At 44.5% G+C, this 15,333-nt stretch overlaps 1 protein-coding gene across 3 annotated transcripts; it reads right to left on the bottom strand.

Moving 5' to 3' along the window:
* Positions 1–3,800: 3,800 nt before the first annotated feature.
* POMGNT2 (protein O-linked mannose N-acetylglucosaminyltransferase 2 (beta 1,4-)) lies at positions 3,801–14,084 on the bottom strand. 3 transcript variants are annotated; one of them, XM_069860090.1, is made up of 3 exons: positions 13,906–14,048; positions 12,519–12,706; positions 3,801–6,097 (listed from the first exon to the last, which is right to left on the bottom strand). In XM_069860090.1, the coding sequence occupies exon 3, from the start codon at positions 6,003–6,005 to the stop codon at positions 4,269–4,271; it is 1,737 nt and encodes a 578-aa protein (XP_069716191.1). In that variant the 5' UTR covers positions 6,006–6,097; positions 12,519–12,706; positions 13,906–14,048; the 3' UTR covers positions 3,801–4,268. The 3 variants fall into 3 exon arrangements, 2 of the variants coding, with proteins under 2 accessions (XP_069716191.1, XP_069716192.1); XR_011337676.1 differs by lacking the exon at positions 3,801–6,097 and adding an exon at positions 11,740–12,199 and having other exon boundaries at positions 13,906–14,084; XM_069860091.1 differs by lacking the exon at positions 12,519–12,706 and having other exon boundaries at positions 13,906–14,043.
* Positions 14,085–15,333: the final 1,249 nt, after the last annotated feature.

Below are 15,333 nucleotides of genomic sequence, written 5' to 3'. Positions count from 1 at the left end.
CACTTGAGAAGTCCTGCAGGGAACCATATTAACATACAACCTGCAGCTCCTGCCCCAACATCCCAAGTGTGCAAGCTGGTAAACGCTCCATTCATACTTTCTGCACCCTCATACACATCAGAAAGGAGCCTCCTGCAGTAGCAAGCTACTCCTTGCACTTGGAGCTAATTAAAATGAGATATGGAACTGCAGCCAGAGGAAATCCTCCTAGGTGATCCATCTCCAGAAGCATGGCCAAGGCCGGCAGCAGTGAGTTCAAGACCAGCTTGCTATTAGCATCCTGCACTGTCCCCAGAGAGCTTTGGATTTAAACCCAGCTATTTCTCTTCTTCCAGGACAGCAGGGCCAGACAGCACCACAGAGCTTAATGTATTTGCTTTGGAAGCAAACTCAAATGATGCAGTAGTGGAAGGAGTGAGTCTCTCACACAACACAACTTATCAAAAGGTGCCCCATACACTTGTCTGAGGAACAAGCTGGTTTGGGAACACAGTAATCCAGCTCCAGCCTTGCCTTCCTGGTGTGTGGGAGATTCAGCTGCATCCCCTGCACATGGAGAGCCTGCATTTGCTACAAGATGAAACTTTGGGCAATGCTGGAAGGAAAGCATTCCTTCCATTCAGTCAAGAATTGGCATTGACAAGAGTATCCCGACGGGTTGTCTTGAAATGTGAATTCTGGAGGCTGTATGAGGGGATACTTGTATGAACTAAAGGAAACCAACAGCCTGTGGGACAGGGGAGGATCAGGAGCAAAAAATTGAATGGGTCTACAGAGCTCTGATGGCAAAGTTACTAAAAGGAAAGAAATTTCCCTATGTCAAGATGCTAGCACTCCAGCACAGTTCTTGAGGTAGTAAAAATCAGCATAACATGACTGTGCCCAGTTTATGACAGCTACAGGCTGGAGCGTGTACTCTCAGTGCTGCGTGCCCTGCTCTGGCACAGGAGGAATTTGAGTAGAGACATTCTGATACTGGGCAGATGCAACAGCACCATCACAACTTTGGTGTACAGTTAACTCAAAATTTGAAAAGGAAAAATCTTTTGTTTCTGCCTTGTGAAAGTACTCTTAGCATCAGTGAGGAAGACAGAACCTGAATGCACATTTTTGGGAAGCACATTTGATCACCTTCTGGAAAAAGAGTCTCTGGATGCAAGAGACCACTTCATGCTAGAATTAAGAGCATGGAAATCCACATAGATGACACTTCATTGCTCTGTAGCCAATTTCGCTGATTAGAATCATTAGGAGAGTAGAAGAAAATAGTTAATGTGCTGTAACCAATCTGCAAATGTTAGAAAATCTGCAATCATATGAAACTAATTTTAAGGGAAATGGGATGGTCTACAAATTGCAGGCAAAGGATTGCTACAAAAACTACTGAGAAAGGCAGGCAGGAAAGAAACACACAGACCAATACCCAGCTCAGGACAAACGGTGGGTAGGAGAGCACAGGCAGCTCACACAACCAAACAAAATTACTTCTGAGGACTGATGCAAAATGAGCACTGACTAAATTTTAACCTTCTAGAGACTCACTCAGTACTGACTTCAGAGGGTGCCAACACTACCACCACCCTTGCAAGAGCCAGCAGCATGGCCAGTGGCCACAGGGCTATCTTATACTTGAATGGATGCAGGGATACCAGGTTGCTGCAATCGTGAGTGGGAACTAATCAGCCAGTGAGGTCCTGATGAGCTCCAGGTCCTGGTGACTTCCCTGATCAGCCTGCTCTCATGGCTGTTGCCTGTTCATGAAGTTTTTCTCACCTCAGCTCTGACATTTTGCACCTAAGCAGGAATAACATTGTGCACCAGTACTGGTTAGGGAGTGACCTGCTGAAAAGCAGCTCTGCAGAGAAGGACCTGGGAGTCCTGGTGGACAAGCAGCTAACCATGAGCCAGCAACCTGCCCTCATGGCCAAGAAGGCCAGGGGCATCGTGGGATCAATTAACTAGATTGTAGCAAGCAGGTCAAGGGAGGTAATCATCTCCCTCTACTCTGCCCTAGTGAGGTCTCTTCTAGAGTGCTGTGTGCAGTTCCAGGCTCCCCAGTTCAAGAAATGAAAGGATCTACTGGACTGAGTGCAGTACAGGGCTACAAAGATATTTAGGGGACTGGAGCATCTCTCTTATGAGGAAAGGACGAGAGACCTAGGTCTGTTCAGCCTGGAGAAGAGAAGACTATCAACGCTTATAACTATCTAAAGGGTGAGTGTCAAAAGGATGGGGCCAGACTCTCTTCGGTGGTGCCCAGTGACAGGACAAGGGGCAATGGGAACACATAAAGTTCCATCTCGACAGGGGGAAAAACGTCATTGCTGTAAAAGTGACAGAGCACTGGAACAGGCTGCCCAGGGAGGTTGTGGAGTATCCTTCTCTGGAGATATTCAAAACCTACCTCAACGTATTCCTGTGCAATCTACTCTAGGTGAAACCACTTCAGCAGCAGAGTTGGACTGGATGGTTTCCAGAGGTCTCTTCCAACTCCTACCATTCTGCGATCCATAGCATGTGATGTGCAGCCATGTGGAGACTTTGGGACACAGCTCAGACACTTCATTTCAGCAAGAATCCCATTTTGTCCTAAGAAATCAACAGCAGGAATTGTTTTGTGCCTCTTTAAAATATCAAGGCAAAAAATATTAGTTGGCAAGGCTACAATGGCAATGCAAGCACAGACTTTAGGATGGTCACTTTGGGTTTTTTTTTCCCCTCCCTTTAAATCATACACATTTGAAAACAAAGCAAGACATAAAGAAAATGAATATACAGAAGTAGCACTTGCCTGAAGGGGCAAAGTTGTACCATGGTGTTTCACTCATTTTTCAATCCTCTTGTTTCTTGTCTGATTTGTACAGCAATGTTTTTCTTCCCGTTTCTCTAGAACTCATATTATTATCCTGTCTTGAGATGCTTGCCTGTCAGCCCATCATTCAGAAGGCAAGCCATTTATGCTACTGTTCAAACATTCATCCAGACCGCAGAAGGACTGTGGGGACTAGCGAGCGAGAGAAGAAAGCACCTTTCCTATTGCTTTAACACTGGTTATAAACTATGGAGGATGCTGACTTCTTTTGGCTGAAACATCTTATGCTCCTATTCTCCTGCCCCTTTTTACCTCTCTTCTCCAAGGCCTGTATTTTTGACACAGTGCTGTTTTTCAAAGACAGCATCTTTTAGGGTTTCCACTCTAAAGGAGAAATGTGCAGGATCAGGTTCAAAGTAGGCACCGTCTTACTCCAGCAATGAAGTCAGGACTCTGATCTCAGAGAAAACAAGTCTTGAGTCTACATTAAACTTTGCCTCCTCCCACCAACATCCAGGTAAACCTGTGCCCAGAAAGCTTCCCTTTGCTTCCCCACCTGCCCTTTACTTAGCAAAGCACAAACCTGTTAGCAGATGTTATCAACAGATTTTTCCGATCAAACACCAAAAAGAAGGATTTTCTTTGCAAAGACTGCTCTAAGCTCAATCTCTCTCCCATCAGCTTTTCCAAACCATCCCCATCCTTTCTCACAGACCTGTATGTAACTCACAAAATGAAAATAGATCTTAAAACACAGTAAATTACTTTATCCTCTCCATCCCTCCTATCTCCCATCTGCTTTGCCAGCCTTTTGCTATTAGGGTGCAGTAAAATCTGATTTTAAACATAAAGCTGACACTGCAATCTCATTCTTTTCAGCCAAAATATGAAGAATAAAAGCAACTCATGTACACGTTTTATCACAGCAATAGATAAATCTATCACAATAACCATTTTGACAGATAATAAAAAGGAAAAAAAATATGGAGGAGGTTTACAGCAGTTTAATGAAGGCTCTCGTACTGAATCTTGAACTCAAAGTTACAGTCAGTTATAGAAAAAAGTAACAATGACAAAGCCGATAAGAATTGCCCACCTAGCCATGGAACCGACTGTGGTTTAACACTGTGCTTAAATACTCACCACACAATAGAAACGAATTTAAATCACGACCAAGGTACACACACAATTCACTTCCATTCTGTTTTCAATTACATGTATTCAGCATGTAATTTGACACCTCTGGAAGTTACTCTGAAGAATCACAGAGGTTTCTTTTTAAAAAAACACTCACTGGAAATAAATACCATTTAAAGAACACATGTGGAGTGCAATAAAATGGACACTTAGGCACTGGTACTAGTTCTCTTCAGTCCCCTACAAACTACAAGACAAGAAGTTTTAAACCACAGATGGAGTGGAAAGCAGGGAAGAACTGTACAGGTAGTGCAACAGGTTATGTACTACACAAGAGCACATCTGCAAAAGGTCCCAGGAGATTTTTGTTGAAGATGCAGCGTATCCACACCAGGTATATTGTGAAGGGCTTAATGTTTTCCGAGAAGGTGTGATTCTGATGGGACAATATATAAGGCATGTAAGTGTTTTCACCTTGCTCTTGGATCCACACTTCGTATTTCACTTCTCTGACCTTCAGATACTTCAGATTCCAGGGGATCTGCCAGGAAACAGCAAGTTTAGCTTCAGTTGTGCCCTGGACAGAGGCTTGACACTTGGCATCCCTCACTTTGCCAGGGTAGAGGCTACCAAACCACTTGTTCTTCTTGGATCCAGGCTTAGACTTCACAGTCTGTCTGATCACATGGATGAGAGAAGGGATGTTCACCTTTGTGTCCTGGTAGGCACGGAACAGCCACTCGGGGTTGCGGCAGCAGAGGTGCCGCGGCACCTCTGTGCTCTTAATGATGCGCTCTTGCTCAGCTTTGTCCAGATGAGCAATCCCACCCTGATCCCAGGGTCTGTCTGGGTAAGTAACGGTGTCTTCCCTGTTGGTGTTCTGCCAGGTGATGTATTGCAGGTCCATGCCAGGAAGGGTTGCCAGGGTTTTGTAAGGGGTATAGTGTTCAGGGTTGATAGCATAAGGGAAGAGCTCCACCACTGTGGCACCTCTTGGCAGGAAGAGAGACATGACTAATTGGGCTCCATGCATGCTGACCAGCATGGACGCATTGCTGATCAACCGGACAATGTCAGAAAATGAATGCTCCTCCAGAGAGACCGTAATGGTTTTCATCTGAAACTCCTGAGCGAGAGCCAGGATTAGTTCTGCCTCATTTAGGATAAGTCTGTTGATTGTTCGACTGAACACTATGATGTACTCCTCACTGGAGCTTTCCTCCAAGCTGACGTTCAGCTTCTGCATCATGAATTTGGTGAACTGCCTGATCTCGTTACCAGAAACCAAGATGTTAGCCTTCGGCCCTTGTGGCTGGACAAATCCATACTGGTACCAGGTGGTGATTTTGGACAGTCCCACATACGATTTTGTAAAGCAGAGGAGCTTGCCCAGGGTTTTAAGCTGCTCCCTGAGGAGCGGCTGCTTGTTACTCAGTAACTTGTAGAGGTCAAAATGAACACCTTCACTCCACCCTTCCATGAAGAAGAGCCGTGCCTCAAGATCTAAATCAGAGAACTGCTGCATGGTGTAATAAATAGGGAGGAGGTCATCATGAAAGACGTGCATCAGGTTGTCTGGGTTGAACCTGTTAGTGATCAGCGCCACATCAGGCACAAAGACTGGCTTTGGCATAAATTTCAGTGCAGCAGCTGGCAGCTCCACAAAGTTGAAGTACTGAGTGTTGTGATCTTCCACCGAGGAGAGGTCGAGCAGGGCCGGCTGGAACCTCCGGGAGCCAAGGTTAGGCAGCATGACCGAGGAGTTGCTGTGAAAGTAGATGAATTCCTCAGCCTCAGTAGAGTAGCAGAGGGACTCAAAGCGGCAGATGCGGTCAGTGTGCATCCTGCCAGTGCACACCATCCTGGTACCGTCCTCCACCAGTGCCTGCAGAGCCGCATGGTAGTCAATCTGAGCCTGAGAGAGTTCCTGAGACTGACGTGTGAGAGCCAACTCCTCCTCGACCATGAAGGCATGCTCTCGCAGTTTGATGTACTTCCACAGCACAGCAGCGAGGAGAGACACAAGCAGGGCATTAAACACAGCTGCTATGCTCATTCTGTAGTTAGATCCTAACAAGACAACAGGCGGGGAATGCAACGGAGAGGGGACGCATCATTAACACTCCTTGACATGGTCAGGGCAAAGATCTGTGGAAAAGAAACCAAGAAAGAAACCATTTAAACATCAAGTTTACAGTTTCACCATAAATGGCATTTTATGGACTATCCCAGAGAGTTTAGGCTTTTATTCAGCATTTTTCCCCGTTCCAAGGAATGAGGGAAAAGAAGAAAAAGAGCACCAAAGCACTATCCAAAACTGAAAAAAAACCAGAAAAGGCAAACAGAACTGGGAGCTGCTCTACAGGAAGGCTTCCTGTCTTTTTTTCTTTTCTACCCTTTTGGAGAAGAGTTTGAGGATGAGCTCTATGAAGCTCTGTCAGAAAAAAATGGTATGTTCCCTGGGACTTTGGCTCCCTCTGCTTTTGCAGACCAGTCCAACAGGAAGAGGAAAGACAGCACTGCAATCACTGGGCCATTTGAACAGGACTTGGAAGATCCAGCTCCTTCTCTCGATCTGCCATAGGCCTTTTGCATGCCTGCGAGCACCCAACTCTCGCCTTTCCTGTGCAAGGAGTATTGCTAAGTACAGATTTTGCTACACTCCATTCTAATATGAAATGTGAACTGGCAAACATAAATTAATTTTACTGGGGGGGAAGGGAAGGACTTGCAAGTCTACGGACTGCCCTGTGGTTGACTCCCAAGTCACTCAGTCATTTCTTTGACTGCAATCTGGGATCAAAGGCTAGGAGCTGCCATCGCCTTCCCAAAGAAATACTGGCCTGGGAGAGAAGAAGAGCTCTCCCCTTTATCCAAGGAACTGATGTTTCATTAAAACAACCAAACATTAATTTAAGTGTGACTTACACCAGTACAGCCAACCCCACAAATGGGAAGGTGAAACATCTGAAGTGTTTCCAGTGTTGGTGTTTTCCCATCCCAACCAGGCAATCTCTTCTGTGCTGCTCCAAGGCCTCCCTGTTACATTTTCTGTTATGGGAGTGGTCCTGTCACTTTTTTTTCTTTCTATGTAGAAACACAACTGGCTTATATCAGAGAATTGATTATATTTTCAACTGTGAACTTCAATTGAGGTATTGATTCACCTACAGTATTTATGGGCTCCAATCTTCACTATGCATCAAGGTTCACAGCTAGTCAGGCTGTAAATAATTGTTCCCATGACTCACTGGGAACTGTAGGAAGGGAAATTTCTGATTGGTACAGACCTGATGAGACTTTCTAACTGCAGTTTTAAAGGCAGCAATTTAAACTCCCTTTGATGCAAGCTTGGAGGGAGGGGAAAAAAGCAACATCTCAAGCACATGCTCTGACATACCAAGGAATAGTGCCTTAGCATTTTAACCCAGACATGCTTGTTCTTACATGCTGGAGTGGAAGAAGATAGCAAGGAATATTTAGGACCAATGCACACACCTTTTCTACTGTCCAGGGAGTTCTTCTGAAAGGAGAGTTTGCAGACTAAAACCCAGATCCTTCAGCCTGCCTCATGCAGCTTGAAATTTAATGAAGAATCATTCATGGAATTCAATGAAGCCAGAAGGGATCCCTGCAGCTTCTGAGATCCCAACAGCTTGTGAGATCCCTGTCTTAGGAAAACCCAAAGCTATGTCAGAGACTGAATAATGCCAAAGAATCGAGTGCTAGCTGTGAGCCACGCAGATTCAAGAGGTGGTCTCTGGGGATCAGAGCAACAAATTCATTTCAATTTCAGAGCAGCTCTAGCTACTCAAACAGAAAAGAAATGAAGTCCACCTCCTTTGGCAAGTGGTCTGAAAAACTGCCTCATTTAGCAACTCCCTAAAAGCAAGCAGCAAATTAAAAAGATAGGTTTTTTTTCACTTCAGCCATGGAAAAGGAAATGGGAACGGACCCAGAGTGGTCATTAATTACAAAGGCAGGATCAGCTCTCCATAAACCACTCATCAAAAATGCTTATCTATCTCGTTCCTAATACTTACTCATCTCTTAAGCTAGTCTTTAGCAATAAAGGCATGAAGGACCACAATAAGCTCTTTTCTAACATTCATATTTTGTTTCCAGCATGGCAATTTAAACCTGGTCTTGTCCTGAGTGCCACAGATGTCTTGCACAGGCAAAGAATGGCTGTCATACCACCTCTCAATCTTTCCTTCTCTACAACAGAGGATGACTACTGCTCCTGATGGCTTTGTAACTCTCATCCACAGCTGTCCCACGGGCAACCTTGAATGGAAATCTACTGGGGACAGAGGTACATCACCAGCTTTTAGGAAAATAGTTTTTTGATGGGGACAGATCTAAAGTTATTTTGTAGGTACCAGACTTCCCAAAGCATCATTTAACTTCTCACTGTCTTTGAAACACATCTAACTGTATTATCCAACTCTCCACACAACCTCTCATCTTGTGAGCGCTGCTTTAAATGACTTCAGCAGCATCATCAAAGAAAGGTCCAAGCCCAAACAGCATGCAAAGCCTGCAAGTCACTACCTGAAGGAGATCTTTAACAATTAAGTCCCCTGCAACAAGCACACACTTCAAATGAAGACCAGTCTGCAGCTATTGTGAATGTTTACTGCTGCAGGTCAGATGACCAAAGCAACTACAACTTCAAGATGCAAGAACTTGGCAGAGGGGGGAAAAAACACACACAACCTCTTTATTACTCCAGTACAGTGCAGAAAGCATGTATGTGTGGGGGTTTCAAAGGTATTTGAGGCCAGCAGTCCATAAAAACATCACCGACACCACCTGAATCACACAGGCATCTCAGTGGTGGAAAGCTCCACGAACCATTACAAACCCCTCAAGCCAAACAGGCTTCCTTGGAAACAGCCTATTCTAATGTTCACCCCTGACTGATTCGTTCTTTCCTCTCCAGACCCAAGGGAAGGGCATAAGAGGCACTTCAGAGATGCAGCCTGATGGATGCCGCCAGTGTTCAGAGGTTAGCATTTTCATTTCAGACTCCGCTAGAGCAATATCCACTAAACGGCTACAAATGAACAATTCAACTTTTTAATAAAAATCACCTGCAAGGCCCTCCTCCATCTCTTCCTTCACTGCAGCTCTTTCGCTTCCCTGCACTTACCTGAAGTGAGCACGTGTGCTTTAGCCAACCAGGTGTCAGGAATGAATGTTAAAAGCTAGCAATGCTAAAGGAATCCATCTTCATTCCTGTTCCTCAGTGCCAATCTGTAAATCTTGGTTCGTGCTGCAGGGTTGAAAACTGCTTTTGATGGAAAGCAGAGGACATGGACAGGAAAGGGTGTCACAGACAGAACTGAGAGTTTTATAAGTATGAAAGGAACAGTCTTAATTCCTTGCCTCTTTTCCCACATTTTATGATCGGCCTTTATTTTAATCTGACACTTTCAGTGAACACAAACCGCAGAGATTTAAAATCTTTGGTCCTTCAGGGAGTGACAGAAGATAAATAGTAACAAACTGTCCTGCTGTTTGCTTTTACAGACCCAGGAGAGGCTGCACCAAGTGGGTAAGGACAAGCAGTCACTCTCTAGGTCCCCTGGTTCCTCAGTCCCCCCAAGATGAGGTTGGTCATTAAGTGCTGTCAGCAGCAGCATTCCTGGCATGGGAAACTTTTCCAGAAGGCAGCAGGTAACTCTGAAGCAGGTGAAAACATTTAGTGTTCCACATGAAGAGAGCTGCCTCACAATGAAAGAGACTTCCGTAACTAAATCTCCCTCACAAAATGGATATAGAGCTGCCACTCCTCTCCACAGTGTCACTGGAGAATATCTAAAGAACTAAATAGCACTTGCAGGAGCGGCAGGCCAGACACGCTGCTACTTTCCATAAAAGCATAGTCCTTTGTGCTGCTTCTTTCTACATAAAGGTCAGCATCTAGGCTGTCCACACCCCCAGCTACCCACAGACTATCACTCACTCATCCACCCTCTCACTTCCCGGTGGCACTGGGGTAGCCACAGCTTTGTTCCATGTGAGCATTATACCCCAGTTACCAAGAAAATGGCATGGAGGGACATTTTTTTCACCCTCTGCTTTGAGATGCTAAAGCACCACCCTTCAGCAACAGAAGACACAAGGGCTGATACATGAGAGCCTAGCCAGAAGAGATGTCCACGTTGAAGCGGCACAGAGTTTCTTGCTGCCAAGCTGGCAGAGGGACACGATGATGCCCCATGGCAGGGGATGAGATATGCCCTTGAGGACTCCTGATAGAAGCAGGCTGGAGGGGAGGAGTGGGAGTGAGAGGAGACCGAAGTGGCAGATTTCCCTGGCATCGATGCCACCAGGGCAGCTGGCTTACAGCACTGCATGGTCAGAGATGGGGAGCTCGACAAACACACCAGCATAGGCGCTGCTCAAGACTTTGCAAGCGAAATAAGCATCTTGAGGCCTGCAGCTCAGCCACAATGGATGTGGGAAGGACTCTATTTTTGGCTAGCTCATCTTTGCTCTCTTTCCAAAAGAGATAACAGGCATGAAGAGCTTATCCCATTCTCTTCCCCCACCCCCACTTACTTTGCAGAAGGGTCACAGCTCCATCCTTTCAGCCCAGCTACTGCTCTCTAACTGGAACTGACTACTGGTGAGCAGAAAAAGCCTTCAGAAGCATCTGCTCTGTACAGCAGGCACCTCTGGTGGAGACCTCAAGCACCTTGCGGGTCCATAGTACTCTACTGGAAGTTTGGACACTCTAGCGTCTTCTCCCTTTTAGCTGCTGGTCATTTGATTTTATAAATACCTTCAGGAAGCAGGAAAGAAACAGGAAGAATGTTCTCCATCTCTTGTTAATACGTAGAGGAGATCAGAGTGGGTGGGATAGGAGAGATGAATTTCTACTAATAAGTAGTTGGCATAAAGGACTGCTTGGATTCATTTAAGAGATGAGTTCTATTGTTCATTTTTAATTATGAAGCTAGGGTAGGATGAAGCACTACTTTAAAGCTACTGACAGGATGGGCAAGGCTTTAAACCTCTTATTCATTTTAAAGACTACAATCTAGCAAGAAATTGGGAGGTAGGCTACAAAGCGCACGTACTGAAAACCTACCAACCAAACAAGACACAAATATATACTACCAAGACTCCCAGAGTAACAAATAAGAGCTTCATGAGGGAGAGCAAAGGTCACTGGGGTGACCAGCACATGTAAAGATGGACCACACAGTCCTGCAGGTGTTAACAAAATAAGAAGTGCTGGTTATGCCTACTTGAGCCTCGCCAAACTTTTGCTACCAACTGCCCAAGCACTTTTTCCAAGCCAATGCTGAGTCTTCCAGAGCTAATGCAGGCCAAAAATCCTCACAAAATGGGAAAAAGCACAAAGGACTCCTTTCCAGTGAGCATCACCACTCTGTGCACAGAAAGCAAAGCCTCCGCATGGAGGCTAACCTGGATTTGGCCCAGCTGACCATTTCCCTGCAGAGCCTGCCACTCGTGGCCATGGTGTCCAAGCAGAACAGTCTCAACAATTCTTAGAAATGTGGCATAACTGGGCTGCTCCTACCACAGGATGGGGAAGGAGTCAGGGCAGAGCCACATGGGTAGGAAACAGGCAGAGGACACTGACCCTTCCTCTTCTTACAGAGGAGAGGAGGGAGCAGATATTCTCTCCTTCAGGACATTTTCCCCACCAGCGCTCCATACTCCTTGATCCATATATCGCTAGGCTGGCTTTCCAGGACCAGCACTGGAAAAGCAGAGCGTGCAAATACAGCATTTCACACTGCCCCTGCAAACATCTCTTCTCTTCTTTCTCCCATCCCTGATGCAAGAGGCTTAGCTAAGGATGCAGTATATGTAACACATGCTGTTTTAAATACCTACTTCATTCATGCTCAAAGCAGAAGTTGCTAGAAGGCAACTTTCCCAATTGGAAGGAGGGGGAGTTAGGATTCAGCAGCCAGGAACAGGCTTTTATTCTCATCTCTGTCACAGATTCCCACAGAACTACAAGCAAGTCAACCCCCACAGCCCAAAAGGCTGTTATCATCTTATTCACTGTATTTGTTTAATGAGATACATATATCTTTCACAGTACATATCACATTAAAGAAAGGATGGTACACTGAATGATTGATATACTGGAACATTTTCTTTGTAAAAAGCAGCCAAGTGTAGAAATGCTGACTTTTTAAACAGGAAAAGCTCAGATCCTAGAAGGGAGCAAGTTAAAACTACCAATATAATTAACAAAGCCTGATACAAAAAAAAAGGGATACAAAAAATAAGAATATCTTAACTCTGCAGCCTGAAGGGGAATTTAATACATAGAACTTTATTCAGGAAAATAAAATCAAAACATAACAATATTTTTTAAAAAAAGAACTGTCTAACCAAAACTTTAGGCACCTATACACAGTTGTAATCAAACTAGGTTTATCTTTGCTTGTTATGCTTTCTTATGCTTCAGTTGAGCATTAAGTCGGGAGCAGAAAGCAAAACTGTACATCTTCCTAAACAAGATTGCAAGCAAGGAGACAGAGGCTCTGTGCAATGGTCCCTACTGCAAACATACCTTCAATATAAACAGAAGAATATTGGTGGCTACTGGACACCTTCTACATGTGCTTATGGATAGAAAACCTAAGTTTTCTTCCATTGAATTACAGAGTCTGTGATAGATGGGACAGGAAGAGATCCAACCTGATTTTCCTGTTGACTAGCAGCCATTGATTTAATATTTGTTGATACTACTGTCTTGATCTACAAAAGAACATGTAAAAAAATAAAATCCAACACTAAGCAGTCAGGATGTATAAACAAACCACAAAACCAAGCTAAAAGTATGAAACTAAGAATTACTTCTTGGGCTTTTAAGGTCCACATTTCCAAGATCTTCTCCATCCAGAATGACATGGAATATGAAATCCTTTCCCTAAACAAAAACTAACCCTGACCTCCAGAAAATCCACTCCTTTTGCCTGGTCTCAGGCTGTCAGTCTGTAGGCAAGATACCTGTGTCAGAAACAAAAATGTATCAGAGTGCAGCAGTTTTATTTCACTTCAGTGGTCTACTTAAAGCAAAGATGGAGTGGAGGTGGCTGAAGAGAAAATTTACTAATGCTGCAAAAGTGAATTTAGAACAATATGACGCAAAATCCCTAAGTACTGAACAAGATGAGCTTCAGCCACCCCAACTACACCTTTGGGCTTTATCTGCCACTTGTTATTCCCTGTATTTTATCTATCCTTTCTTTTTTCTCCAACAGGAAGAGTACTTGGGTTATCTGGATACCAAGACTGCTGCTTAGAAGCATCTACAGCCTGAGCTCCCTCTGCTTCCCATCAGCACGGTGCCCGAGACCGCTCCTGTGTGCTGTAAATTCTAAGCAGGAGCCAAAATTGTTCGGAGCACTGTGCAGCCAATAAGAACAGTGAAAAATTCCTCCTTGGTTACCACAAGCTCTACATTAAAGCATGTTTTAGGGGAGGGTGAAGAAAAAGTAATCCCAAAGCAGCATCTGTCCAGCAAGAATTAAATTTCTGAAAACCTACAGAATCTCTTTCAGATCAAAGATGTTTTCCCCATGAGACTTTTGTTTAGAAATGATAAAGCAAACCACCAGTCAAACAAAAGAGAGACTACAAAGACCTAGGATTACAAATGAACTACTGACCTCCTTCCCCACATGCACAGCCACAGAGGAGAGATTCAGTGTGAAGTTCCGAGAGGGAGCAAGGAGACGGCATCAAAAAACATGTTAAGCCCCCACCCCGAAGTACGCTGCAGCCAGGAGTGCCAACAAAACTGAATTCAGAGCCGTATGTGATCCGCACAGCAAACAGAGCACAGTTACAATAACACCCAGCAAAGAAACCCAGTAATTCAGAGCATCTGCAACCTTTTCAATCGTGGCAGAACTATCACTGGTAGATTAGTGTTTCAGCACATGCACGCATACCTGGTATTGCTAAATAAAAGGAAATGCTATCCAGTGCCTCTCTTTCACAGGAGAAAGAAAACAGATGACACCTCCAAGCTATGCTTTGCAGGGGAAAACACCCTCTCCAGTCCTCTTCTTTCCCCACCACCATAAAGAGAAAGAAAAAAAATGTACCTAACAGCTCTTAGCACAGTAACCCATGCACCATCTGCAGACTGAAGTACCTTTTCTCCCCCAGGTCTGAGCATGCTCTGTCTGTCAGCAGTGTCCTATCGCTCCAGCTGGCTCACCTCAATTTGTTAGCCTCCCAGAGGTCAGCCTTGCATGCAGGATGATTTGCTGCAGTATTCCTGCAAATCCCCAAAGGGCGGCCACACCGAAACGAACATCATCGTGTCGTTTCACAAAGCTGAGCATGTCCTGGGAGACAGACAGCAAACTGGTTTAAGGGCAGGGGGAGGGAGTGTATTTTAGAAATCCCGCTTTTAGGTATTATTAATAACCCTACCAGCCCAAATGCTTCACACAAAAGAACAAAACAACAGGAGAGAAAGGAAAAAAAAAAGAAAGCCTCTTGCTAGAAGATGAGAAACCCATTTGGCGTGCTTTCTAGCAATTCCCTCAGCACCAGGGAAGCTATTTCCTAGCTGTGATGGTCAGCAAATGGCTTAGTATTGAACAAGGCTGTGAGTGCCCTCCTTCAGATGTCCAGGGAACCATATTTTCAAAATAAAGTTATCTTTTATGGTGGAAACAAGTAGTTCCTAAATACAAAGGCACAAAAATGAGCCAGGAGCCTATAAGAGAGTCTCTTACTGCATACAAGCTGAAGGTCATGGAAGTGAAATTGTCTAACACCAATCATCTCAGCAGAGCTTGAACCTGTGGGAACTGAACAGCTTCTTGAAGACAGTAAACTAGGCAGTACTGACTAGGAACATTTCAAGTCCTAGCCCTGCAACTGGATCTACATGTTGCATTTCTGCCCATGGCTGGACACAGTTACTAGGGGCGAGACCCCATCCTTGTAGGGACATATTTTCAGATAGACCACAAGGAAACACGTGAGGCTCTCTGCAAATGTGTTGCCTGTATATTTGCAGGAGATATCTTGTTGATTATCTGGGAGGCTTTTTCCCTTTAAGTGAGAGCTAACAGGTGAAATAAGAACGATGAAAAAGAGAAGTCCTTTAACAACCACATATACATATATCTATACAAATACTCTCAGATGGCCAGCAACCCATTTTACATAAAGAAGATGAGAAAAACAACCTTAGGTTTTTGCTCATGACAAGAATTATCCTCACTGTCAAAAAAAAGAAGCTCAAATGGCTCTGCATTTAAGAAAAAACAATTAGGTAAGATACAGTGTATTCAAAACTCTCAGCTAAGAGAGTCTGGCAGCTACAAGGGTTAGCATGTTACTTAAACTCTCACTCTAAA

The sequence above is a fragment of the Phaenicophaeus curvirostris genome, chromosome 6 (genome assembly GCF_032191515.1).
Source record: "Phaenicophaeus curvirostris isolate KB17595 chromosome 6, BPBGC_Pcur_1.0, whole genome shotgun sequence".
NCBI lineage: Eukaryota > Metazoa > Chordata > Aves > Cuculiformes > Cuculidae > Phaenicophaeus > Phaenicophaeus curvirostris.
Note: the sequence above shows the minus strand (reverse complement) of the source record. Positions and strands in the feature narration are given on the sequence as shown.